The sequence below is a fragment of the Salmo trutta genome, chromosome 8 (assembly GCF_901001165.1).
Source record: "Salmo trutta chromosome 8, fSalTru1.1, whole genome shotgun sequence".
NCBI classification, from domain to species: domain Eukaryota; kingdom Metazoa; phylum Chordata; class Actinopteri; order Salmoniformes; family Salmonidae; genus Salmo; species Salmo trutta.
In genome coordinates, this window is record NC_042964.1 from 40,318,804 (window position 1) to 40,346,093 (window position 27,290).

Below are 27,290 nucleotides of genomic sequence, written 5' to 3' on the forward strand. Positions count from 1 at the left end.
ATGCATCTTAAGGAAGGCATTGCTGAATATCTTTCCACCAGCCGACCCTGCGCATAGTTCCTGGATAATCAGAAGTGGGTATTGTTTCACCATCAGTACAGGATTAATGGTCACCTTGAAATCTCCACACAGATGAACAGAGCCATCACGCTTGATCACATGGACTAAAGGTGTGGCCCACTCACTGTGTGGGACCGTCCCTAGGATTCCAATATTGACCAGCCATTGTATGTCAGAATCCACCTTCGGTTTGACGGCATAATTCTGGAACTTTTCTGGCCTTCATGAACTTTGGCTGAGAGACTGGCTTGAGCTGTAGTTTCACTGAAATGTTGTTTATACTTCACTGTTCATCCTTAAAAACAGCTTCATGTCGAGTCAGCACAGCTGACAACCTTGTTTCTTCAACTGACACTGCATTCATCTTCAACCAGACAAATCTTTTCAAACCATGGCTGGCCCATCAGTGCTTTGACCACATAGATGGGGAGTACAGGCTTTTTGGCAGTTTAGTTCCACCAGCACAGGACCTCTGCTTTTTTTATTGACTGTCCTCCCAATGGTGTTGTGACACCGTTGGCTGTAGAGTCTCCTTTAACTGTCAATACCTTGATCGGTAGCTCCTCATTTAGCCACACACAAGCCGATCGAGTGGCATTAAACTCAGTGTTCAGTTAGTCGCTTTAGTACTGCAAAATTATGGACAATGGATTCACCCTCCTCTTGGATCCATTTGTGAAACCTGAATCTCTCTATGATTACAAGTGGGTTGGGGCAAAAATGTCCTTCCAAGGTTTTCACAATGTCCACAAATGACTGGTCACCTGTTTTCTCTGTCTGGACCAAGCTCCTTAGCGAGCTAAAAGTTTCAGCTCCCATCACACTAAGGAATGTTGACACTTTAACTGAATCTTTAATGCCATTGACTGCCTCAAAAAATCTAAAACATCCCAGGTAAGGACTCATCACACTGCATCAGTCTTTGGATAAACCCTCTAACACAGTAATTCATGTAAACCAACTTCACCTGGGTATGTAAGGACTGCATTTCAAGAAACAAAAAAACTTTCTTTACGTTCAGCACATGATTCATCCGCCGAGCATTAATCACTCACGGGATACTTTTAATTTCTTCTAAATCGACTTCCCATGGCACGTCAGATACTACCCCCTTAAGAGGTGCCCTGCTCCGAAGAGCAACGCATGACACAGCAACCTTCTCGAATCGGGTGAGACCCAACACACACTTCTTCTGTTCCTCAGAATTATACTGAACAAAAATATAAACGCAACATGTAAAGTGTTGGTCCCATGTTTCATGAGTTGAAATATAAAAGATCCAAAAAATGTTCCACTGGAGAGCTCTTCTTTGTCTACACCTATTCAACATTGTTCACACACTCTTAAGCCTTAGCCGCACCCATCTCTTTAAGGATTCGCATGTGAGGCCATGTGCTAAACAGAGTGAGTAAGGTAGTGTAGTAAACAACCAAAGATTTCAAGACTACAAATGATTTAAGTAGTAGCCTACAATAAGGAACAACTCCAGGTAAAAATACACTTTATCTAGTCTTTGGCCAATATCCTAATCTGTCTTTTAAAGTGTCCAGATGAAAATATTGTATACATATTTAAGAATTATTAGATGATGCTTACCCAGACACTTGTCTAAATTGATGGGTCTTGTGAAAGAAATGCTATTACCCCCCCTAGCCACACCTAGCTAAGTGGATGAGTCACTATTGTCTAGACATGCACACATGTTTATGAAATACAATAGATGGCTGTAATCACCCCCAGACACACCTGGCTAACTTGATGGGTCATGTAATCATTCTCTTGTGAAGTGGAGTCTTTTGTTTAGACATGGCTAGCTAGCTAAACAATTAACCATAATCCCAAACCATAGTTACAGTACAAATGGATTGTCATAGCTAGCCATAGCTAGCCATTAATTGCTGGAGTATAAATCTGCAGGTAGCTAAAGCTAACCAACTAGGTTCAATGTTAGCTAGCTAGCTAACATTAGGCTATAACTAGCAATGCAAATGACTTTCTCAAATACGAATAATATTACTACACAGATCATACATGTAATGTTAGCTAGCGAGCCAGCAAGCTAATGTTCGCTAGCTATCTAACAGAACATTTTAACTTGCAATGAAAACAACTTTATGACAAAATCTGATATGTATAATATTTAAAAATGTAGCTAGACTCTTAACCGTATGCATGGATGAGCGCTTCATGGCAGCATGTTTTTTCCGATTGTTTTGTAGCTAGCTACAGCTTGTTTGGCCCGTTGTTGTGTCAAGTCACTCTGGTCCACACTGACCGTGTGCAGAAAGTAGTCCGTCACAAAGTTTTCCCACTGATCTTCATTGATAGCACCTGCTAATTTCTGGGCAGCAATGTTGTTGAGAACAGTAGCAACACTTTTGCAGTTCTCCATGGCTGACGTTATATCTTCCAAAAAAGCTGTGGTAGCAAGGATTATCTACACATACTGAGCAGCTCATGTTATAGACAGAAGGGGCTACATGGCAGACCAATCCAAACTCATATCTCGGCATGTCCAGCCCAATCCATTATCTCAGCCAATCATGGCTAGCGGGAAGGTTCCTGACTTTTTCCGAGGCTAAACCAACTATAATTTTTTCATTTTTATTTGTATTTACAGATGCTTTAAAAGTTTGTTATTAAGGTATATGAAAGTTCACATGTTCCAGAATGCATTTCTCCCCAAAAATGCATTTTGAAGTAGTGATGTAGTGACGTATGATATACGCCTAGCTTCTTGAAACGGATCACATATACAAGTAGGAGTCACTGTTCAGGCAAGAATAGTTGGAATGTGGCTTCACATTTTCTTTTAATATACCTATTTATTTTGGTTGATGGCATGATGTTGAAAGAATCATGCTGCTTCAAACACAGCATTTTACTATCAACATTGAAACAAGGTAAAATAACATGTGTATAATCAAATATAAAATTCAACATAATTTCAACCACCCAATATAATGGAATATGATAAATAAATAAATAATTGTTTCTACCTGGAATTTTCTACGTAATTTCAACGTAAACATAGTTTTGATGATTATGTTGAAATTAGATTGATGTAACAACCTGTTAGTCAGGTTAAGTCAATGTATTTAGGTTGAAGTCTTACCCTAATTTCAATGTTTACAACGCTGGTTGAAATGAGATGAAAACCACACTGGTTGAATCATTTTTTCAAATCAAATGTATTTTGCATGTTGATTCCACGACATCATACGTTGGCAAATTACGATTCAACCAGTGTGTGTCCAGTGGGTAGCGACTGTGTCTAGAGTTTTAGTTAAGTTAAGAGGAACTTTATTGTCCCCAAACTGAAATACCCTACAGTGCTTTTTATATTGAATCAAATGGGAATTAGTTATATTATTACAGGTGCTGACAGACAACGTGGCATTTACCTAGTTTGTGATGGCGCAAACTTCCAGGCCCTGTTTCTCTTCTCTTTCATCCGCTTCAGTGCCCACCTGGTCTGCGCAAGTATCTATGTTTGATGTATCTCATTATAGCCTAGTTTATCATTGTTGATATATTTTTCAGGACAAAATGCTATAAAGTTACAAGGAACACATTCATGGGCCTAAGACAAATATAAGTGACTGTTTGCTTCAGTGTACTTTTCCTCTGAAAAGCCCTGTGTTTTACACATTTACACATTATTTTGCCAATTATCATATTGACCAAAACTCCAGAAACAGGGACAGTGAGTGATTGACAGCAAGGAGAGGTCCACTGGTCTAGGGGAGGAGAGTGACGAGAAACTCACACCCACTGAGTGCCAGCCAATCAGCCAGCCAGGTATGGTGCACCTCACCTGTAATGGGAATATTTAAGATGACAAAAGTTCATATTTAATTAGAGGGCTCAACAAAAATGTTAGTATATTTGGATTTTCTGTTATACATGTGATTTCCAGTGTTCTGTTTGTAACACTTGGGTTGATGGTCACTAGACTAGAGGCTGTATGTTATGGACTAAACTCATAACTGCTGATAAGGTTGACGCCAGACTGGAGGTACAAGGACAGAGGATACACTGATTATTATTATATTGTGTGAAACACTATGATTCTGTAGCAGCTGACAAAGTCACTGCCTTCTGTTTTGACTTCCTACAAGCCTCTCAGGCTGGTGTTTACAGAACATTTGTACGCTGATTAGGATATAAGGTTGTTCTCAGAGAAGGCCAGTTAGACATTTTCTCTGCTTCTGTGCTGGAGGTTTCTCCCTGTTACAACTTGTAATAAACAAAATTGATTTTTGATTGACTATCTGCGACTGCTCTTGTCTTTTTTTCACTTGGAAATGTCTAACATCACCCCTCCCTCCTTTCTGGCGAGCCTGGATCTCAGTGAGAGAGTGAGAGAGGAAGGCCATCCTGTTTGTATCCCCAGGCTGAGCACTCACACGCAGAGGGACGATGAGGCTAGGCTGGGTCCGAGGGCTGGCCCCTTTGTTGGCCATGGCTGCTGGAATACTCTACATCACATCCATTAAGCGGGAGGTTCATTCTCATGGGGAGAGACTGCAGAGGGCCCATCAGAATGACTCGGTCAGGGGCCAGGACATACTCAAGAGGCTGGAAAAGATGGAGGCTCACATCGAGAAGCTGTGTAAGTCTCAATCTCCTTCATTTACCTGTGACTTACCTGGAAGGGAAATACCAGTAGCTCTGTCCACGTACTTTATCTGGACTACAGTCTGCCACTGTTCTAGATGGTAGGGCAGATTTAGAGGGGAGGATTAGAGAACACATTAGAATCTAGCCTGAGCATACATGTAGAGTTGATCCCAGAAAGTTATTTCACACTTCAGAGTGATGATTGTAAAAGGGAATCTGTTCTCAATTAAATAAAGAGTTTAATAAACTGATAAAGGGTTAGATCAAATTAAAAAAATATTGCCCATAATCATTTTAGAATGTTCTTTAATCCTGTATACTGTTGATTGTTGCACAAGATGTGTTATATTTTTCTATCAACGTCTGTGTGCCAAAGTTTTCCACATTGTTTACTTTTACTTTTACAGTTACGTCAAGGTAATCCTCCAAGGCAGATCAAATCTTGTTTATCAACTTTTAAAAAGCTAATGCAAACAGTGCAAATAAGTTCATGCTTTGTTTGTACAGTATCAAAAGGAGTGACTCATATTTCATTGATTTGGCAGCCTTAAACAATCTGAACTGTACAATAATAACCAATTAATTATAGTTTGATGAGCAGCTGTCATGTTTGTCCACAGTGAAGACAATCAACAACGAGATCAGTCTGAAAGAGGGGCAGGCTGTGAAGGCTCCCGAGGTCAAGAAGGAGAGGAAGGTGGTGAAGAAGGTGTACCCCAACTCAGCTCTGTTTACAAGCTGGGGTGATGAACTCTCAGAGGAGGAGCAGAAAGAGGCAGAGGGGCTGTTTCAGATGTATGGATACAACGCCTTCCTGAGTGACAGACTACCCCTGAACAGGGAACTCCCTGATACTCGTGATCCTAAGTAAATAATTTTCCTCATCCCTTCGCCACCTGTACACAACAAATGATGTCTAACTCAAGACTTCTGAATTCTAACCACAGTCTGTTGCATCCGAGGTCAATTCAATCTTCAGCACTTTTAATGCAGTTTGACAAATGACATTGAAATGGACTAACTTTTAGAGTGAACCAGCAGCTTTGGTGAAGTGAATGAATGATATGAGGTGGACCAAAAGTTTTTGTTGTGCCTGTTAGGTGTGCTAAGCACCAGTATCCCCATGACCTGCCCACCATCAGCGTGGTGTTGATCTACTTGGACGAGGCCCTGTCAATCATCAAGAGAGCCGTCCGCAGCATCATAGACAAGACCCCCCAACGCCTGCTCAAAGACATTATACTGGTTGATGACCACAGCTCCAATGGTTTGCCTAATTGGTCAATGCTCTCCGCATAGAAACATTTCATAGTATATTTGTTAACATTTAGATTGAATGTAGGTGTGGCTTTTAACTTTTGTTGTGTACAAATGATTTGCAAATGTCTGCTTTCACAGAGGATCTAAAGGAGAAGTTGGATGCTTACATCAGCTTCATCCATGAAGAGCGTCCGGGCCTGGTGAAGAGAGTGAGACACAAAGAGCAGCTCGGTCTCACACAGGCCCGCCTCTCAGGGTGGAGGGAAGCTACAGGAGATGTGGTGGCCATCTTGGATGCCCACATAGAGGTCCATGTGGAATGGTAGTATAAATGTTTTTGTTATAAAATATCTCAGTGAGACTTTTTGAATCCCCCCCCCCCAACATGGTGTTTTGACTCTGTGTTTGTGTGAACAGGGCGGAGCCTCTGTTAGCTCGGATAAAGGAGGACCGCACGTTGGTGTTGACACCGGTGTTTGACAAAGTCCATTTCGATGACTTGACAGTCACACGTTATGGGCCTGCTGCAGACACCTTTGACTGGGCCCTGTGGTGTATGTACGAGCCCTTCAGACCTGAGTGGTATGCCTTGAAAGACGAGTCACAGCCAGGAAAGTGAGTTGGTCGTGATTTCATGATAGGATGGTAGTCCAGTTTCACAAGTCTATTTGAATAGGCGATAAGGAAGGCACAGCATTGGGAGGAAAATCTTACCTAATATTTACACCTGGATTATTATTTTGCATTATCTATTCATTAAAATTAATGCCAGTTGTCCCAATGTGGAATTGACCATGATTTGTACTGTATGTTTGTCAGGAGCCCCTCCATTATGGGCATACTAGTGGTTGATCGCCTGTTCTTTGGGGAAATTGGTGCTCTGGATGGTGGTATGAAGATCTATGGAGGTGAAAATGTTGAACTGGGTATCCGGGTAAGCCCCTCTGCTACAGTTTCTAAATGAAAGTTTGAAATCAAAGCAGACTTGTGTTTGCAGAATTACTTTTTGTTCTTGAGTTATTCAGTTTGAACAAACCAATCTACATCCAACATCCAGACACTTCAGTCCATATCTATAAACTCTTCCTTCTCTTCTCTCTTGGTGTTTGGTGTGTCTAGGTGTGGCTTTGTGGTGGAAGTGTCGAGGTCATACCTTGTTCTAAAATAGCCCACATCGAGAGGGCCCATAAACCCTATCTCCCCGACCTGAGCATTACAATGAAGAGGAATGCTCTGAGAGTGGCTGAGGTCTGGATGGATGACTACAAACATAATGTCAACATTGCCTGGAACATCCCACTGAAGGTACTGTACACAACAAACCATTTAAAAAGTAGGTTTAGTTCAGCTGCTCATATAGAATAGCAATGATTGCTGTTTTGCATGCCTTGTGTTTGAAAATAAGTAGACTAGACAGTCAATATTATAAAAAAAATGGTCTATTTCTCAATGCCATAATAAATATCATAGGATCTATATAAAATGATGGCGGTAAGCAAAAGTGGATAATAGGTGGATTGCTCACATGGCCTGTGTTTCTGATTTAGAAATCTTCCTCTTTCTCACCACAGGATCATGGCATAGACATTGGGGATGTTTCAGAGAGGAAGACATTGAGAGAGAGACTGAACTGCAAACCCTTCCAGTGGTATCTGGATAACGTGTATCCCATGTTAGACCCCCTGGGTGACTTGCTTGGTTATGGAGCTGTGAGTGATGCTGAAACCTTTATCATTGTTCTGCACACAGACACACACACACACACAGTCCACTCTGCTGTTCTATTATATACTATTAATTCAACTACACGACCAAGACACTACCCACTTTTATTTGTAAATACATTCATACTTGACATAACACATTCGTTATCTATACTGTATGTATATACACTGTACCAGGATGATAATCTGCACTTTTATAACCGTTTAATCTCTTTCTATAAAATCAACAGCTGGTCAATGATCTGAAGATGGATCTATGTATAGATCAAGGCCCATTTCCAGGGAACACACCTATTTTATATGGATGCCATTATTATGGTCCTCAGGTTTGTAGAATCATTGCTTAGTATTTTTTTTTATATAACTACATGTATAATATGGTTTATCCCATGGCAGACTTGGGATTCAACCCATACCACAATGCAAAGTACTGTCAATACCACAGACTCAGAAAAGCCTAAATATCTATACTCTCTGTCCAGAACTGTTATTATCGAACCAGTGGGGAGATCTACATTGGAGGCATTAGGTCTCATAAGTACGACAGTAATCGCTGTCTGGTGGACACCGGCAGTCGAACCCCAGGACTTTATGAGTGCAAAGTGGCCAAGCAGAAGGGATTCCACATGCTCTGGGACTTCCAACAGGTGAGTATTACAACACTCTGTAAATAGGAAAATGTATACTAATAAGCATATTGAAACACAGTGAATTTCAAAGGCAACATGCCCAAAACCATGGCTAAAAGAACTGTAATTTACATTTTAGTGGTTTTTATTGTGATGCTGTACAGTACAATGTTTGCTGTGTTTGACAGGGAAAAGCCATCCAGAACAGACAGACAAAGAGATGTCTGGAGATTGCCCCAGGGGATGACACTTACTACCAGCTCATCATTCAGGAGTGCAGTGGGCAGCACTGGAACATACAGAATCTGATTAAAGACTTCTGATACACTGAGATAGGCCTACCAGAGACAATACAGCGGGACTATGGGAGTTATTATCAACTGGTAATTATCACCGTACCACTTTGTTATGAATACATCATTATCATCATGCTTTGAAAAGCCGATGGTCAGCAGTGGTCAGCAGTGAGATGGTCAGCAGTGAGATGACTGTGTGATCTTAGTGAGCTGTTGGTTGTACATAGCTTCATGGGGACAGATGTACATTCCTCACAGAATGCGAAATGCTATTGAGCTGTGTTCTCCTTGGTCCTGAATGTAAATGCAAAGAAAGAATATATATGATTCCTGTATTTCCGCTCATTTGTGGTTTGTTATTGATTCACTGTAGATTTTCACCAGAGGGTCATAGAATATATGTCTGCATTGACATCATATAGAGCTGAGTTGACATCATTGTGGTTTTGAAGAAGTCCCATCCTCGACTGCTCAGGGATTACTGTGTGAGTTCTCAGAGATGAATTTATCCCACGTCCTCTGCCACATGGCCAGCCCTCTCTCCTTCAACTGTGATGGCAGTGAGCTATATCTATGGTAGAGTCGTGGTTACTAGGACATATAACTACAACTTTGTCAAACATACTTTTCACGACTACAAATTAAGCAGTTGGTAATCTCCGAACCCAATCACCCATACACTAGCTAGCTATGTTAACAGTCATGAGAGATGAAACACTTATTATCCAGCGCAAACAGAGGTAATACCATAAAGATACATGAAATACTATTACATTGAAATTCTCTAAACAACTCTTGACCTCACCTTATGGAGTTGATGGCCAGCTCCTTGAGAGTGCCCAGGTTAGCCCTCAAGCCACCTATGCCCACATACACCTCATAGAAGTCATAGGAAAGCCCAGTGGTCCCAAACAGGGACGGGTCATCAGAGCTGACCACCATGGGGTGGCCCTCAGACATCAGCATAGCTGCAGGGTGGTTCCTTAGGTCGGACACCAGCTTCAGCACCTGGTCATAGACACACAGGGATTCAGGGACGTCAACACTGATTTAACTCAATGGACTAATGACAACTGACACAGAGATATCTAGAGTTACAGTTAAGATGAACTTTATTGTCATCCAACTGAAATACCCTACAGTGCTGCTTTTTTATTTAACCAATGGGAATTAGTTGTACTATGATGAGTACTGACAATATGGCATTTACCTGGTTTGAGATGGGGCATACTTCCACGGCCACGTTTCCATTCCTGGAGAGCTCCTTTGCCAGTGGGTGGTGTGCCAAGGCATACCCATGCCCAATACGTGTGGTGTTGAACAGTAGGGCATCCAGAATGTTTTCATCCACTTCAGTGCCCTCGTGGTCTGCGCCAGTATGAATGCAAGCACACACACACACACACACACACACACACACGTTATACAATAAGTGCATCACAATAATGTGTATATACTGTGGATTTGTTTTTGTTAATTACACAATTGTTTTAAATCAATCATCCTATGCTTGCCAGTCTCTCCTGCATGAAAGAAGTATGGCAGCGTGACTCCAAGCTCTGCAGGTAGAGATAAGGCCTCCCTGAAGAACCAGAGAGGTCTTCCCCTGTCCTCCCTGCCAACCTAAAACCACAAAAGAACACTTCATTATGCAATGTGTGTCGAATAGATGCAATGCAATAAATAATTATGTAAATGTATTAAATCATGAAATTGTTTGTGTATTTATTTTCAGTAATGAGTGGGCATAATGATTGGTTCTACCCCTCAAGAGAATTCTCACCAGGTCGAATCCTGCAACAAACTCTGGGAAATCCTTCTGCATCTGAATGGCCTCTTTTACAGCTGCTTTAACATCAGACACACTTAGAACCCTAAGGTGCACACAAGGGCAGTGCCAATCATTCTATTGTTTCCATTGCAACAGGCAAGCTCAATCAAGCACAGATAGTGTCCGAAATGATTATAAATAGTATTTGTCTGTACTGTACCTATGGACGGAAATGATGAGTCGAACTCCCAGAAAGCTAGGGTGTTCAGCCACAAACTGCTGAGTGACTTCCTGATAAGTCCTCAGGGACCAGGCTTTATCATGGATGCTTCCATCCAGCTCATATGTCTGCAGGATGTGCAGAATAAAAACAGGCAAAACACATCATCAAAAACCCTATATTAGATACCAAAATAAATCTAGGTATCTAATATAGCCTAGGTAACATGTAATTCCAGCTCACTATATTGCCCAATATACTTTTGATTAAGGCCCACAGTGTACTAACCCTTGATAGTCCAGTTCTTAGTTCCAGGTACATAATGTTGTCATGAAACAGCTGTTCTAAGCCCTTGTAGAGAAAGTCTTTAAACACAGGAGCGTAGGTGACCAGCCCAGCTATGGCCACGAATGCCATCTCAAACCTCTCCCACACTGCATCCTGGCTCGGATAGGTAGTGTCTGGATCCTCAGTGAACAGTGTGAGGTTCTGCATCAAGCTGGAAAAACATCCAAAAAGACAATAAACTACCCGTCCATGAATAAGAAAGTTGTCTTTTTGCTACTACATGTGTTCATTCATAGACACCTATTTGAATTGCTTGGCTCTAATGATATATTGGACTACCTGTAGTCAAAGTCTGTAGGATCCGCCATGTTGGCTCTCAAGGTCTTCAACAGTTGCCAGTAGAGGCAGTCCCAGGTAGGGAAGGGCCGGCGACTAGAGAAGACGAACCGTACAGACCTGCCCCGTGTGAAGCAGATGTAACACTGGGGTCTGTATGTGATGTTCTTCACCAGCCAATCAACACTCACCAGGGATGAGCTGTGGATGTGGAGGGCTGCCCCTGTGACCCAGTATTGAGAATGTACTAAATGCAGTTAAATTGATGGTAAACATATTTATAAGGTGAGCCAAGTTGCTCCTCATCTGCACTAGGGCGGTGGGACTGTATTACTTGTCTTACCTTTGGGCATCTTTTGCAGCAGGCTAAAGATGGGACTCTTATGGATGAGGGGCCGTGCCTTGAAGAAGTGAAAGGCAGGAGGGAACTGGGCCGCAGCCATCTCTTGTTCTTTTAGCTTGCGAAGGTGTGCGTCGAGCCGCTGCTCTGCACCTGTCAGCTGCACACGACCCCCTGTCTGCCTGGAGGCCTCCTGGTGAATCATCGTCTCCCTCTGACGGGGGTCAGGGGTCCCGCCGCATACTGTCACACAGCACATCACAGCTGCCAACTGGAGGGTGATGGTATACCTCCCTCTAGAGGGCAAAACCACCTTGTTCTGCAGTGTCATTGGAGGTTGGAAGAACCAGCTGTGGAAATCCTTCTTGAGGCCACTCATTCAACTGAATACTAGATTTAATTCAACAATGAACAAAGAGTTTTTCAGAGATTGTAATTTAGAACACAAGGTACTACTGCAAACCTATAAGCTGATGCTACTAGAGAAAATGGTGCTGACGGGTAGGGCTGCCATGCTTCAAGCTCTTAGGAAACTTAGCAGTATTTCTTACATTATTAGCCCAGGAATTTTTTTGTGTTATTACATACAGCCGGGAAGAACTTTTGGATATCAGAGCGGCGGTAACTCACCAGCATTACAACCAGGAATACGACAGTCACTTTAATAATGTTTACATATTTTGCATTACTCATCTCATATGTATATACTCTATTCTATCCTTTTCTACTGTATCTTAATCTATGCCGCTCCGACATTGCTCGTCCAAATATTTATACATTCCTTTAATTTAGATTGTGTGTATTGTTAGATGTTACTGCACTGTTGGAGCTGGAAACACAAGTATTTCACTACACCGTAATAACATCTGCTAAACACAAGTATGTGACAAATAAAATTTGATTTCTAAGAACAATGGAACACAGCCCTGAACAGGAATGTTGAGATAATCATACAATTTGAATCAAACAATTGAATTCAAACAAAGTTTACATTAATAAAATAAAGCATACTTACAAATGAAAAGCAACAGAAGCAAAGTATTCTACCCTTCCCTTATTCACTTTTTCCTTCTCAAGTGTGCAAACCTTTCTCAATAAACTACCCCAGTACTATGCTATTTAGTCTGAGTTGACGGGCTCACAATACCATTGTGTTATACCCACTTCCTTAATGGTTGTTGCTAGTCAGCAGAATGCGGACCAAAAATGCAACATGTCATGAGATTCTCTGGAGGGGCCACGGATGATTCAATTTAATAAATAACAAGAGACTATAGTGCAACTCCTTTGTCACAAAAAAAATGCATTGTATTACGATAAGAGAAAAATGTGTAGGTCAGAAAAGAGCAGGCAACTGATACTATCGATTTATACTTTATAACACATTTTCACAATAACCTCTTCAGTTGGAAATATTGACCCTTCCTTCTGTTTCATGATACAACAGCAAAGACATAACATCAATAAATGAATTGGATTCAATAAGGAAATTGTTGGTCTTCAATGTTTTTCCGGAATCACTACATTTTAATTGTGATGATGGGAGCAAATACCTATGGGTGAGTCAATGCTCCATGCAATTTTTTATTATATTTTTTCATGAGAGGAAGATGTTATTAGATGAAATAAGGAACCGATACAAGATGCATCGGCTACAATAGAGCCCCACAGTGGAGGTGTCATAATACCCATAAAACCTAGCAGTCAAACAATGAAGTGGTTCCAATAATTTTCCCACCATAATTTTTCCCCTTAGGTAATTTTTAGAAACACTTACAATAAGGGCTGTGTTTTGTGTAGGTTTACCATGGGGTGACGTTTTGATAACCATGTAAATCTCTAGGACAAGGTGACTTATTCAGCTCTATTTACTCTCATATCCGAAAATGATAGATATTCTTACCTTTGCCTCGATTCGGCAGTCTCATCCCACATTTGTAGTTCTTTATTATAGCCACATTAGCGGTACATTTTTTGGTAAGCCTACACGAAACACAGCCCTTATTTTAAGTGTTTCTAAAATCACCTATGGGAAAAATGTATGGTGAAAAAAACGAATGGAACCATTTCCTTGTTTGACTGCTAGGTTTTATGGGAATTATGACTCATACTGTGTTACTCCATTTCTCTCATGCAGCCTGATCCAATCAGATTGAAATGATTACTGTCCAGCCAATCATAATAAAGATGACTGCGGTGTGTAAACCAAGATCCCCAGGGGGAGCAGCAGATCCATTGCCACTGTGCAAAAGTTGCTCCTCTTACTCACATCTGCAATGAAGTTCAACTTTTATACTGTCCCAAGATGCACAGAAATACAACAATACATGACAAAACAACAAATGTTGTCTTTTCCATTTTAACTGCGTTTTTGGAATACTTCTCACAGACACAGGAATGGTAACTGTCACACAACAAAAATAAATAACTCCTCTTCAAGACAATGGATGGAGACACTCAGTCCAAAAACTTGCGGTTCTGGTTCTGACCAAAGAGAGCCACTCGAATCTCAGGCATCATCTGAGCAGAAAGACAGACACTGGATTAGTGCCAAGCTGAACCTCATGAAAAACCACAAGAGTAAGGGGCCAAACTATATCTGAGAATTGGCAGTACAATCATGTGCAAAACGTCACACAGCGTATACAACTAAAGAATCATGGTAAGCCGATAGCTTTATGCGAGGATATTCACACTGTTGGTTGTTGATATAGGAAAACTGTCAATTAACTAGATGTGCTAGCTGTTCATCATGCCATTATAGTTCCTGTGAGACTGTCCCTGTGCCCTTACCTGCTGAGCCATGAGGTCCAGTCTGCTCTCTAGTGTATTGGACACCTTGATCTTCCCATCAGCGTTGTAGATTTCAATACCTCCAGAACTGAAGGAGACATACAAACATCTTTGAATTAACTCATGAACCCTTGACTGACACCGTAGAAAGACCACAGAAGACATTTTTTTTCAATTATGTGTTAATCAATCAATACTAATTCAAAGTAAAACCTATTTGAAATGAATGGGTTCACATTGAGACAAGGGACTGTCTTCTTACATGTCTGGGGACAGGAAGTTGTCCTGGTCGATGCGAACCTCAATATTGTTCTTCACTGCTGCTTTATAGACGGGAATGGTCTTCTGGATAGCCGCCTGAATAGGAATACAACATATGAATCATGCATCAACCCGGTATACAAGGAAATACACTTGAACAACATTGAACTGTTAGAGTGAAAAGGATCATTCTGACCTGAAGCACCTGCAGGTCCTGTTTACGACAGCGGATGGTCACTTTGGTCTCAAGAAGCTGATAGAAACCCTAATATTAAACAGCAGAGCAAAGGACACATTAAAAAGATTTGCTTTAAATAAAATAAAACTCACTGCACAACGCCTTTGACCTAAATAACACGCAGGCCTATGTACAGCATACTGATATGTATGCAGGACTGTGTAACTGATAAACTATACTGAACATATGAATAGAGTAGGCCTAGAGTAATTGTTATCTCTGTTTCTCTCAGCGTTGTCCCAGTACAGGACCTTTTTAAGTTCTGTTGGTCTTATTTTCCACGCAGGTAGTTCTCCTTGAGCGGTTCTTGTCGATTCATGTTCAGTATTATGTCATGTTTTATGTTCTGTGTGGACGCCAGGAAGAGTAGCTGATGCTTTAGCTGATGGGAATCAATAAATAAAACACTAAAACTGTATTGCATTATTTCAAAAAAGGCCTCACCTGCAGAACCAGCCCGTCCATCAGTGCTGGGTACCTGGCTGGGTCCTTGGCTACGTTGGCCAGCCGTTGACGCGCCTCGCTCAACATTTCCTGAGTACACACATTGAGAGGGGTTAGCCTATTATTTACATAAAATGCGGTGCTGTAGCAGAACATCATGCCTCTGCCTGTGTTTGAACAAAATAATATGCCAGCCAAGACAAATTAAACTTACTGAAATCATGTCGTCGCGAGCCTTTAACACCTTCAGACGAGCCTGGTTCATCAGGTTAGACATTTGACTGTAGAGGAAGAGAGGTAAGTAAACAAGAGGCTGTGGCACAGGACCACATCACAAGTCCAAGCAGGTGTAAGCCATAGCTACTGTAACATATACTGTGCTTCTTACAATGAATGAGCTGTTGGATGTGACTTCACATTTAGAAGATAAAAGACTTAAAGGAAGTTGTGTGTCAGACAAATTCCTCTTTAGAGAAAGAAGAGATTGAGGAAGTCTCTGAGGGAGCTGAGAGACTAGCAGCAACACTGTCTGAGCTGTAAATAAAGAGTGACTAACATTTTCTTCTGCTGCTCGATTTGCTTCTCTTTCTTCTCGTAATACTCCATGATCTTCAACCTCTGGGTCTGCACCAGACGGCCCTTCTCGATGTTGAACTCCTCCTCCGCCTGCAGGGGGAGACACTTGTCACTCAGAGCATGCAATGAGGCCCTGTCTTTATGATGGTAGGGTCATTCCTCACGATTGAGGATACATTTTAAGAAGCATTGAACCAGTAGAACTGTTAAAGGTACAACTAAAATGATTGATTTAATTTAGTAAATTCTCATTATGTCTTAGAGGAGGGATCATGCTTTCTTATTTCAGCTGAATGCGCCTACGCAAATCTTTTGTTTGTGTTTGCTGAAAACACACAATATGTGTGTGTGCTGAACTATGCCAGTCACTTGTAAATAAGCACTGTACCTTGGCATCAATTTCCTCTGCCTTCTCATTGGCCTCCTGCTCAATGAAGGCCATCATGTGTTTGATCTATACAGGGGGGAAAAAACAGTGTGAATAAGAGATGAGTTGACAGTAAAAGACTCACCACATTAGGCATGCTTTCCAAGTCATATTTCATACTGAAGAGAGTTAAGAGGCAGACTTAAAAAGCTTCATTACCCTGGACATTAATTAACTTGTCTCCATTGGTCCCACCATGTGGTGTGGAATGTGTCTGCCTGGTGTATAGCTTATGTTTCTGTTCCATAATTTTCCATGTAATGTTCATCTAACTTAGATGTCTAAATTCAATTTATTAACAATTAAAAAAGCCCTAATCATACTAGACATTGTGATTGTATTTTAGCTGTAGTATTTCAGATTTTTTTCAATGACAACCTTGGCATTATACAATCACAATTCTGCTCCGTACAAATATACAGATGCAATCATTTATAATAAGAAAGGAAACGGCCTAAATAGAGCAGAAGATGGATAGACGGGTGAAGGTTAAAAGGCTGTAATTGCAATGTACCTGCTTCTGAACGTCGGCATCGCTGAGCGCCATGGTTGCACCAGTCCGGATCTTGTTTCCTTGAAAATATAAACACCGTGATTTCAATACAATAAATGCAACATGCTTTAAAATATTGTAAATCCTTTAGTGCGATGTATCAATGAATTAAATACCAGAGAAATACAGCAAGGAATGTATGAATTAGCCGTTGTAGTCGTGACTAAAGATGTCTACACTGGATCAGCTGATTTTCAACGTCACATGATGTTTACTTCCGGTCTCACCCACCATTAAAATGTGTGACGACTGGTACTGTATGCTACGTTAGGTTAGGGGGATATATTATATATTTACAAAAACGAGTGAGTGCAGTTGATACATTTGTGAAATATATAATAAACAGTGTTGGAAAAAGTACACAATTGTCATACTTGAGTAAAAGTAAAGATACCTTAATAGAAAACTACTCAAGATAAAGTGAAAGTCACTCAATAAAATACTACTTGAGTAAAATTATTTGGTTTTGAATATACTTAAGTATCAAAAGTAAATGTAATTGCTAAAATATACTCAAATATAAAAAGTAAAAGTAAAAACGAATGTCAAATTCCTTATATTAAGCAAACCAGACTCCATCATTTTCTTTTACACTCTGACACAATTTTCAAATGAAGCATTTGTGTATGTTTAGTGAGTCTGCCAGATCAGAGGCAGTAGGGATGACCAGGGAGATTCTCTTGATAAGTGCCTGAATTTGACAAGTTTCCTGTCCTGATAAGCATTCAAAATGTAATAAGTACTTTTGGGTCTTAAGGAAAATTGATGGAGTAAAAAGTACATTATTTTCTTCATGAATGTAGTGAAGTAAAAGTAGTCAAAAATATAAATGGTAAAGTAAAGTACAGATACCCCAAAAAATGACTTAAGTAGTACTTTAAAGTAAGTATTCAACCCATTTGTTATTGTAAGCATAAATAAGTTCAGGAGTAAACATTTGCTTAACAAGTTACATAATACATTTCATGGACTCACTCTGTGTGCAATAATAGTGTTTAACATGATTTTTGAATGACTACCTAATCTCTATATCCCACACATACAATTATCTGTAAGGTCCCTCAGTCGAGCAGTGAATTTCAAACACAGATTCCACAAAGACCAGGGAGGTTTTCCAATGCCTCGCACAGAAGGGCACCTATTGGTAGATGGGTATATAAAAAACAGACATTTAATATCTCTTTGAGCAAAGTGAAGTTATTATTTAAACTTTGGATGGAGTATCATTACACCCAGTCACTACAAAGATACAGGCGTCCTTCCTAACTCAGTTGCCGGAGAGGAAGGAAACCGCTCAGGGATTTCACCACAAGGCCAGTGGTGACTTTAAAACTGTTAGAGTTTAATGGCTGTGATAGGAGAAAACTGAAGATGGATCAACATTGTAGTTACTAACACAGTACTAACCTAAATGACAGAGTGAAAAGAAGGAAGCATATACAGAATAAACATATTCCAAAACATTGCATCCTGTTTGCAATAAGGCACTAAAGTAAAATTGCAAAGAATGTGGCAAAGAAATAAACATTATGTCCTGAATACAAAGCGTTATGTTTGGGGCAAATCCAACACAACACATCCCTAAATACTATTCATATTTTCAAGCATGGTGGTGGCTGCATCATGTTATGGTATGCCTGTCATCAGCAAGGACTCGAGAGCTTTTTAGGATAAAAAGAAACAAAATAGAGTTAAGTACAGGTAAAAAAAAAACACAAAGCCAAATATACACTGGAGTTGCTAGTTTTGACTTAAATCGGCTTGAAAATCTATGGCAAGACCTGAAATGTGCTGTCTAGCAATGATCAACAACCAACTTGACAGAGCTTAAAGAATTCAAAAATGAATAATTCTCAAATAGTGTACAATTCAGGTGTGCAAAGCTCTTAGAGACTTACCCAGAAAGACTCACAGCTGTAATCACTACCAAAGGTGATTGTAACACGTATTGACTTAGGGGTTTGAATACTTATGTACATTAGATATTTCTGTATTTCATTTTCAATACATTTGCAAAAATTTCAAAAAACCTGTTTTCACGTTGTCTTTATGGGATATTGTGTGTAAATGGGTGAGATAAAAAAAATTGAATCCATTTTCAATTCAGGTTGTAACAAGAAAATGTGGAATGAGTCAAGGGGTATGAATACTTTCTGAATGCTTGTATTAAATTAATTAAATCTGTCAAACACGGACTTCTCACTGAATATCTTTCTCAAATGTTAATATTTTAATTAGAAGGAAATCAATTGTGGATAATGTCAACATCAGAGGAGACTGGTGGGAGGAGCTATAGGAGGATGGGATCATTGTAATGGCTGGAATGGAATTAATGGAACGGTATCAAACACATCAAACATATGGAAACCACATGTTTGAGTCTGTCCCATTTATTCCATTCCATCCATTACAATGAGCCCATCCTCCTGTAGCTCCTCCCATCAGCCTCCTCTGGTCAACATTTATTTAAAGTATTTTTGTAATAATCCTCAGGAATAAATTGTCTGTGCAGACTGACAATGTAGTCAATGGTGCAGACCATGGTGCTGCAGACCATGTATGGGCCTTGCCAGTAGATGGCGCTAGAGGGTTAGAGGAATTCCATAAAAATAGCACAAAGTTTCCATTCTGGTTCTGACTCAGTCTGCATTATTTCCTTCTACAGCACAGTGAATGACTGTGTGCCATCTGGAAGTGTGTCAGAAAACTTTGGCCAACTGCCTGTGACAGCTCTAACCTCTGCCTCCTCTGTACTGTTAATTATTATGTCACTCCGAGGTTTTTCACTGACTTACAGCTAGTTATGTCTGCCCAGCGCAGGACAATAGGCATAATAGAAGGCAGAGCTATTTTACCAAGCTGGCACAATGATGAAGTATTCAATCACTTTGCATGCTGTAATTCTAGAGCAGCCTCTTACAAATGGAATATATTTATTTTTCCCTCCATAAAACATGCATGGCCACATTGTAGCCAACTGTTACGTCATAGTCTGGCACTGGACAGGGGATGAAGAGAGAGAGAGAGTGGAAGAGTTAGATAGAGATGGAGAGAGAGAGAGAGAGAGAGAGAGAGAGGGAGGGGGGCTCCTGTGTCCTGTGGAGCAGCTGGTAGTCCATTGCTAACTACAGCGTGTATGTCACCCTCTCTGTCGCTGTGTCCTCAGCCCTGACTTTCTGTCCGAGTGCACGTCTCTTACTCTATTTCAACATCTGTCTCTCGCATACGACTTTCAACACTTTACAGAGAGGAGCCAGGTAAGAAAGACACTTCTTTTACTCTGCTCTTAATTAATGGAATGCAAGGCCGCATCACAGGATATCTTGTTGTTGTTTTAGGGCAGGGCTCTCCAACCCTGTTCTTGGAAAGCTACCATCCTGTAGGTTTTTATTCCAACCCTAATGGAACGCACCTCGACTCTAATAATTAGCTGGTTGATACGATGAATCAAGTTAGTTACAACTTGGGTTGGAGCGAAACATCTACAGGAGGGAACCTCTCTAGGAACAGGGTTGGAGAGCCCAGTTTTAAGGGACTTGTGGTGTGTGAGTGTATAGTACTGTAGTAGTATTAGTAGTACATAATAGTACACACACGTAGTAGTAATACATGTAGTTGAGGGGAGAGGGCCTTGTAAAAACTTGCTTTGTTAAACCAATATAGAAGGCGTCTATATCAGCCATCATGGAGCTCTTTGATGTTATGAAGGGCACAACTCCAAGAGGTTTTAACCTTGTGTACCACCTGTCAACATAAACAAGTCTGTTTGCCTATCCTCGAGTGTGTGTGTCTGTGTCCGTACGTCCCTGTGTGTATGTTTGTGTGTGCCTGTTGATGTGTCTGTTTCTAGAAATCCAATCGGATAAGATCATCAGATGGTTCACGAGGTGCTGAGAATGTGTGGTTTCCTCTGTCTGACATTCAGACTGACCTTTCATCTCTGGGGCTCTGATATCATGACCATGAGTCTTTGACATCACTACCATGGGTATCTGATACTATCAGGAAGAGAACAAACCTGGGTTCAAATACTATTTGAAATCATTCCAAATACTTTATCTGGGTTTGATTGAACTTGCTTGGCGCAATGGAACCAATAGAATAGTCGCAAAAGAAGTGCAAACCCCATCTATCTGGCACTCCAGACAGACTAGACCAAACACTAAATGTATCTGAAAGATTTCAAATAGTAATTGAACCCAGGTCTGGAAAGGAGTGGGACTCCACATTATAGGGATTTGTTTTAATTAAACTCTGTGGGGGTTAAAAGCCATTGTCAGATGTGGCTCATTGGAAAACCTATAACTAAAAGAGGGTAATAAGTGAATGAGTCTTGCTGGACAGATTAAGCAATTAATATGCTTTAGATAACAGGTACTGTACAGTACCCTTCCACATAAACAAGTTTGTGGATATCTGCCTATAGGCTGCTCTGTGCCTTGCAGGGAGAGCGTGATCACCATGTCACTGCTTCCCCTTGTGCCAAAATGCCTAGTAACATACACCTGGCAGGCCTCGATGTTAGAGAGAGGGCAGCTTTCTTGGCATGCTGCACTGGTCACATGACAGCTGGTTAGTCACTGCATTTGTCACATGCTGAAGGCTATGTGACTTCTATTCCATGGCTCACTCTTCCAAGCTAAACAGTGTGGGAATGATGGGAAACAGGGTAGGGTTGTAAGAAATTAGTGTCTACTTAAAAACGTGACTTTGGACTGATGAAAATTTGTTTGTGCCTGTAATGACAGTGACATGAGTTCCAGATGTGTAGGGGCAGGTGCCATCAGTGATGATTTGCATTATATAACTCAACTATTACATAAGTGTGCTTCTTGTTGGGTGCACTGCAAACACTAGGTCCAATGTATAGATATTCTAGGAATTTAAAATGATTCCTCCACCCAAACAGCTTGCACTCAGCTTTAGCCGACAGATATTTAATCCATGGTCTCTGCTGATGTGCCTCTCAGAGAGTCGATCTCAGGACAAACACACAATGCGTTCTGTGACTGTGCAGAGGAACACAAGTAGTACGGCACAAGTGCATGAGCTGTTTGATCATTCAATGTTGATCAAATCAGGAAATATTTATCGTAAACATGGACAAAGGTGAGGGATATAAATGTCCTCTGTCACTGTGGTTCTGTGCTTTTTCATTATGTAATAAACGGCTCTGACTTGATCTCAGTGTTTTGACTCTGTGCCTGGGATGAGATTACACGCATGCATAATGATTAATCAGGGTCACTCAATGATGGACAGATGCATTCCATCTCAATATACAAGGAATGAACAAATACATACAGTGGCATTTGAATAGAAAGGATGGACTGAAAGACAAGGGTACAATGAGAGGATGAAGAGTGCTGCCACACAGTACTTTGTAGGGGAAGGGTTGTACATTGTACAAATGTCCACTCTGAAATGGAGGGGGGGTTGATAAGTATTTTCTGCATGCTGGCCTGAGACATGGTGCAAGGGGTTAGGGGCTCCACACCGCAGGAAGCTTTTACTGTGGGATTTCTGCCAGATGTGAGTGTTGGGTGAATACAGTGCCTTCGGACAGTATTCAGAACCCTTGACTTTTTCCACATTTTGTTACATTACAGCCTTATTCTAAAATGGATTTAAAAAACATTCTACACACAATACCCCATAATGACAAATACCTTATTTACATAAGTATTCAGACCCTTCGCTACGAGACTTGAATTTTGAGTGTAGGTGCATCCTGTTTCCATTGATCATCCTTGAGATGTTTCTAGAACTTGTTTGGAGTCCACCTGTGGTAAATTCAATTGATTGGACATGATTTGGAAATGCATAAATCTGTCTATATAATGTCCCACAGTTGACAGTGCATATCAGAGCAAAAACCAAGCCATGAGGTCGAAGGAATTGTCCGTAGGGCTCCAAGACAGGATTGTGTCGAGTCACAGATCTGGGGAAGGGTACCAAAAACATTCTGCAGCATTGAAGGTCACCAAGAACACAGTGTCCTCCATCATTCTTAAATGGAAGAAGTTTGGAATCACCAAGACTCTTCCGAGAGCTGGCCGCCCGTCCAAACTGAGCAATCGGGGGAGAAGGGCCTTGGTCAGGGAGGTGACAACGAACCCCAAAGGTCACTCTGACAGAGCTCTAGAGTTCCTCTGTGGAGATGGGAGAACCTTCCAGAAGGATAACCATCTCTGCAGCACTCCACCAATCAGGCCTTTATGGTAGAGTAGCCAGATGGAAGCCACTCCTCAGGAAAAGGCACATGATAGCCTGCTTGGAGTTTGCCAAAAGGCACCTAAAGACTCCCAGACCACGAGAAACAAGATTCTCTGGTCTGATGAAACCAAAATTGAACTCTTTGGCCTGAATGCCAAGCATCACATCTATGGGAAACCTGGCACCGTCCCTACGGTGAAGCATGGTGGTGGCAGCATCATGCTGTGGTTTTTTTTTTCAGTGGCAGGGACTGGGAGACTGGTCATGATCGAGGGAAAGATGAACGGAGCATAGTACAGAGAGATCCTTGATGAAAACCTGCTCCAGAGCGCTCAGGACCTCAGACTGGGGCGAAGGTTCACCTTCCAACAGAACAATGACCCTAAGCACACAGCCAAGACAACGCAGGAGTGGCTTCGGGACAAGTCTCTGAATGTCCTTACAGTGCCTTGCAAAAGTATTCACCTCCTTGGCGTTTTTCCTACTTTGTTGCATTGCAACCTGTAATTTAAATTGATTTTTATTTGGATTTCATGTAGTGGACATACACAAAATAGTCTAAATTGGTGAAGTGAAATGAAAAAAATTACTTAAAAAAAATATATATAATAATTAATAGGAAAAGTGGTGTGTGCATATGTATTCACCCCCTTTGCTATGAAGCCCCTAAATAAGATCTGGTGCAACCAGTTACCTTCACATAATTAATTAAATGAAGTCCACCTGTGTGCAAGCTAAGTGTCACATGATCTGTCACATGATCTCAGTATATATACACCTGTTCTGAAAGGCCCCAAAGTCTGCAACACCACTAAGCAAGGGGCACCACCAAGCAAGCGGCACAATGAAGACCAAGGAGCTCTCCAAACAGGTCAGGGACAAAGTTGTGGAGAGGTACAGATCAGGGTTGGGTTTTAAAAAAAGATCCAAAACTTTGAACATCCCACAGAGCACCATTAAATCCATTATTAAAAATTTTTAAGAATATGACACCACAACAAACCTTCCAAGAGAGGGCCGCCCACCAAAACTCAAGGACCAGGCAAGGAGGGCATTAATCAGAGAGGCAACAAGGTGACCTAAGATAACCCTGAAGGAGCTGCAAAGCTCCACAGCGGAGACTGGAGTATCTGTTCATAGGACCACTTTAAGCCGTACACTCCACAGAGCTGGGCTTTACGGAAGAGTGGCCAGAAAAAAGCCATTGCACGCACAAAGCAAACATGTTTGGTGTTCGCCAAAAGGCATGTGGGAGACTCCCCAAACATATGAAAGAAGGTACTCTGGTCAGATGAGACAAAAATGTTACTTTTTGACCATCAAGGAAAATGCTATGTCTGGCGCAAACCCAACACCTCTCATCACCCCGGGAACACCATGTTTTTCATCGGCAGGGACTGGGAAACTGGTCAGAATTGAAGGAATGATGGATGGCATTAAATACAGGGAAATTCTTGAGGGAAACCTGTCAGTCTTCCAGAGATTTGAGACTGGGACAGAGGTTCACCTTCCAGCAGGACAATGACCCTAAGCATACTGCTAAAGCAACACTCAAGTGGTTTACGGGGAAACATTTAAATGTCTTGGAATGGCCTAGTCAAAGCCCAGACCTCAATCCAATTGAGAATCTGTGGTATGACTTAAAGATTGCTGTACACCAGTGGAACTCATACAACTTGAAGGAGCTAGAGCAGTTTTGCCTTGAAGAATGGGCAAAAATCCCAGTGACTTGATGTGCCAAGCTTATAGAGACATACCCCAAGAGACTTGCAGCTGTCATCACTGCAAAAGGTGGCTCAACAAAGTATTGACTTTGGGGGGGTGAATAGTTATGCATGCTCAAGTTTTCAGTTTTTTTGTCTTATTTCTTGTTTGATTCACAATAATGTTGTGTAAATCAAATGATACAAACCCCCCCAAAAATCTATTTTAATTCCAGGTTGTAAGGCAACAAAATAGGAAAAATGCCAAGGGGGGTGAATACTTTCACAATCCACTGTAAGTGGTTCAGCCAGAGCATGGACTTAAACCCGATCAAACATCTCTGGAGAGACCTGAAAATAACTGTGCAGCGACACTCCCTATCCAACCTGACAGAGCTTGAGAGGATCTGCAGAGAAGAATCGGAGAAAGTCCCTAAATACGTGTGCCATGCTTGTAGCGTCATAACCAAGACTTGAGGCTGTAATTTCTAAAAAGCTGGTTTTGCTTATTATGGGGTATTGTGTGTAGATTGATGAGGGAGAAAACTTTTTTTTTCAATCAATTCTAGAAATAGATTGTAACGTTACAAAATGTTGAAAAAGTCAAGGGGTCTGAATACTTTTTGAATGCACTGTATTTTTCTACCTGTAACGTTTTGTTGTGCAATGCGTTGTGTCCTCTGTTTTACTGTGTGTGAGACGTTTTCAACTTCACAACTGCAGTATGTCATACGTCCTGGGTTTGTAACATCCCTTCTCCTCTATATCCCCACTCCCGACTACACGTCACGTCATGTGAAATCTCTGGAACAGCTTCCGCTCCTGGCTGAAATGGAAATACATATATAGGGCCTATACATAGTCAGACATGTGAGGGCCAGGCTATACATAGAAAAGAATGCTGCAACACAGAGCAGAGGGTGCTACTTTTTCCACACAGAACTTGATCAGTCTACGTCACTGAAGGACATCTTCTAATATATTGGTTAACCTTTTCCAGGGACCACAGCTATGAGATAGCCTAGTCAGAGATCGGTTTGTGCTCTTGCCAACTCTATTGCTGCCATTTTAAAGCCAAACAATTCCATAAGCAGTTGGCAAGAGAGCAGAAACAGACCCTATGAGATTCTGTGTCATAAAAACACACAATCATTCTAGCAACTATTAAGTAGTTATAAAGGTTTTATATTCAACTCACTATAGTTGATTCATTTATTGTTGATTTTAGGAATTTACTTTATTTTTTGAACAATATTATCCTATATGTTTTCATGTTAATGGTTGGTTGTCTGTTGTGTCTCTCTAGTGGCCAGGTTTCAGACTGGAGGGCAAGGTCCCAGCAGTGTCCAGAGGGGAGGACAGTGGTGAGGTCAGTTCCCTGTCTGGAGAGAGGAAGCCTGATTGGCTGGGCCCCGCCAAGTTACAACTGAGCCAGGGAGACAGTGGCGGGTCTGGCCCCTGGCAGACAGAGAGCAGCCTGGCTGAGTCCTGGTCCACCGTGGGAGACATGATGGACCCCGAGAACACCAGGAGCCTAGACAGCAGCGACGGAGTGGTCCACCTAGCTGAGGAGCGCAGCGAGAACCACTCCTCCATCTCCGACATGGTCCACCTAGAGCGGGAGGAGGAGATACTGGCAGAGGAGAAGGAGGACGGGAGCCTGGGGGAAGAGGAGGAGCTGCAGACCAGTGTGATGAGTGTGCTTGGGGGAGGAGACATGTCTGAGTTCAGGGAAGAGGAGCTGGACACCCAGGAATTATCACCTTCATCTGAGGTGTCAGCTGACCACCAGGAGACTATGGATTTAATGATGTCTGTGGCTGAGGAGCTATTTGTCCAGGAGGAGCCTGTTGAAGTATCCCACGCCACCACCGCCTCTATGCCCATGCCAGTTTGGAAGCTAGAGCCCCCCTCTGCATCCTCTACTCCTGTCCCCTCAATACCTACACTAGCTGAGTTACATTCAGAGCTCCAATACTCTATGCAGGAGCAGCTCCACCCTCCCCCGGTCCTAGGACCTGGAGCACCACAGCCACCAGACCAGAGCCAAACTAACAGCCAACCAGAGTCCTCGGTCTCGCTCCCCACTGCCCAGGAGACACAGGAAATCCCACCAGTGACGCAGGAGGTTCCGCCAGAAAAGACAGAGGCTGAGCTTGCTACATCGCTCCCTGCCACTGAGCTACCTGTGCTGCTGTGTGGGGGCGCTGCAATGGTGGCTATTGTGGGAGTTTTAGCTTATGGGGCTGTGGCTTACTGCAGAAAGTAGCAAACCCCTATCCTGTGAGCCCCAGCAGCCATATAACCCAGGTCTTTTAAAATCTACTCTAAACTATTCCACCAAGAACATACTGGATTTTACACAATGCGTTTCTTTGCATCTAAGTAGTATTATGAAGGTTGGTTACATTTTTTATCTATTTCCTGTGCTACCTCAGTTCACATAAGAGCTCAGGAGATTTGGAAGAGCTAGAATTTTTGTTTCTCTGTAAATTCACAGGAAATTACACTTTTAAAATATCTTAACAATCA

At 41.6% G+C, this 27,290-nt stretch overlaps 5 protein-coding genes across 5 annotated transcripts; 3 read left to right on the top strand and 2 right to left on the bottom strand.

Annotated features, from left to right (window-relative positions):
- Positions 1–4,440: 4,440 nt before the first annotated feature.
- On the top strand, positions 4,441–5,619 carry LOC115198929 (probable polypeptide N-acetylgalactosaminyltransferase 8). The gene is made up of 2 exons (XM_029761346.1): positions 4,441–4,675; positions 5,304–5,619. The coding sequence occupies exons 1-2, from the start codon at positions 4,483–4,485 to the stop codon at positions 5,552–5,554; spliced, it is 444 nt and encodes a 147-aa protein (XP_029617206.1). The 5' UTR covers positions 4,441–4,482; the 3' UTR covers positions 5,555–5,619.
- A 51-nt stretch (positions 5,620–5,670) lies between these two features.
- On the top strand, positions 5,671–8,619 carry LOC115197964 (probable polypeptide N-acetylgalactosaminyltransferase 8). Its single transcript, XM_029759630.1, has 10 exons — positions 5,671–5,675; positions 5,784–5,950; positions 6,082–6,265; positions 6,361–6,558; positions 6,763–6,877; positions 7,063–7,248; positions 7,515–7,652; positions 7,898–7,993; positions 8,150–8,314; positions 8,485–8,619. Exons 1-10 carry the CDS (start codon positions 5,671–5,673, stop codon positions 8,617–8,619), a joined length of 1,389 nt encoding a protein of 462 aa, XP_029615490.1.
- ada2b (adenosine deaminase 2b) lies at positions 8,424–12,705 on the bottom strand. Its single transcript, XM_029761344.1, has 10 exons — positions 12,563–12,705; positions 11,551–11,937; positions 11,211–11,430; positions 10,872–11,082; positions 10,584–10,711; positions 10,376–10,466; positions 10,107–10,215; positions 9,803–9,960; positions 9,398–9,600; positions 8,424–9,163 (listed from the first exon to the last, which is right to left on the bottom strand). Exons 2-10 carry the CDS (start codon positions 11,924–11,926, stop codon positions 9,064–9,066), a joined length of 1,596 nt encoding a protein of 531 aa, XP_029617204.1. The 5' UTR covers positions 11,927–11,937; positions 12,563–12,705; the 3' UTR covers positions 8,424–9,063.
- A 202-nt stretch (positions 12,706–12,907) lies between these two features.
- Positions 12,908–17,065, bottom strand: LOC115198928 (V-type proton ATPase subunit E 1-like). The gene is made up of 10 exons (XM_029761345.1): positions 16,956–17,065; positions 16,801–16,859; positions 16,248–16,313; positions 15,840–15,949; positions 15,498–15,564; positions 15,284–15,373; positions 14,798–14,866; positions 14,603–14,697; positions 14,341–14,428; positions 12,908–14,067 (listed from the first exon to the last, which is right to left on the bottom strand). Exons 2-10 carry the CDS (start codon positions 16,831–16,833, stop codon positions 14,005–14,007), a joined length of 681 nt encoding a protein of 226 aa, XP_029617205.1. The 5' UTR covers positions 16,834–16,859; positions 16,956–17,065; the 3' UTR covers positions 12,908–14,004.
- Positions 17,066–19,916: 2,851 nt separating this feature from the next.
- On the top strand, positions 19,917–27,290 carry LOC115198930 (bcl-2-like protein 13). The gene is made up of 2 exons (XM_029761347.1): positions 19,917–20,096; positions 26,065–27,290. The coding sequence occupies exon 2, from the start codon at positions 26,266–26,268 to the stop codon at positions 27,025–27,027; it is 762 nt and encodes a 253-aa protein (XP_029617207.1). The 5' UTR covers positions 19,917–20,096; positions 26,065–26,265; the 3' UTR covers positions 27,028–27,290.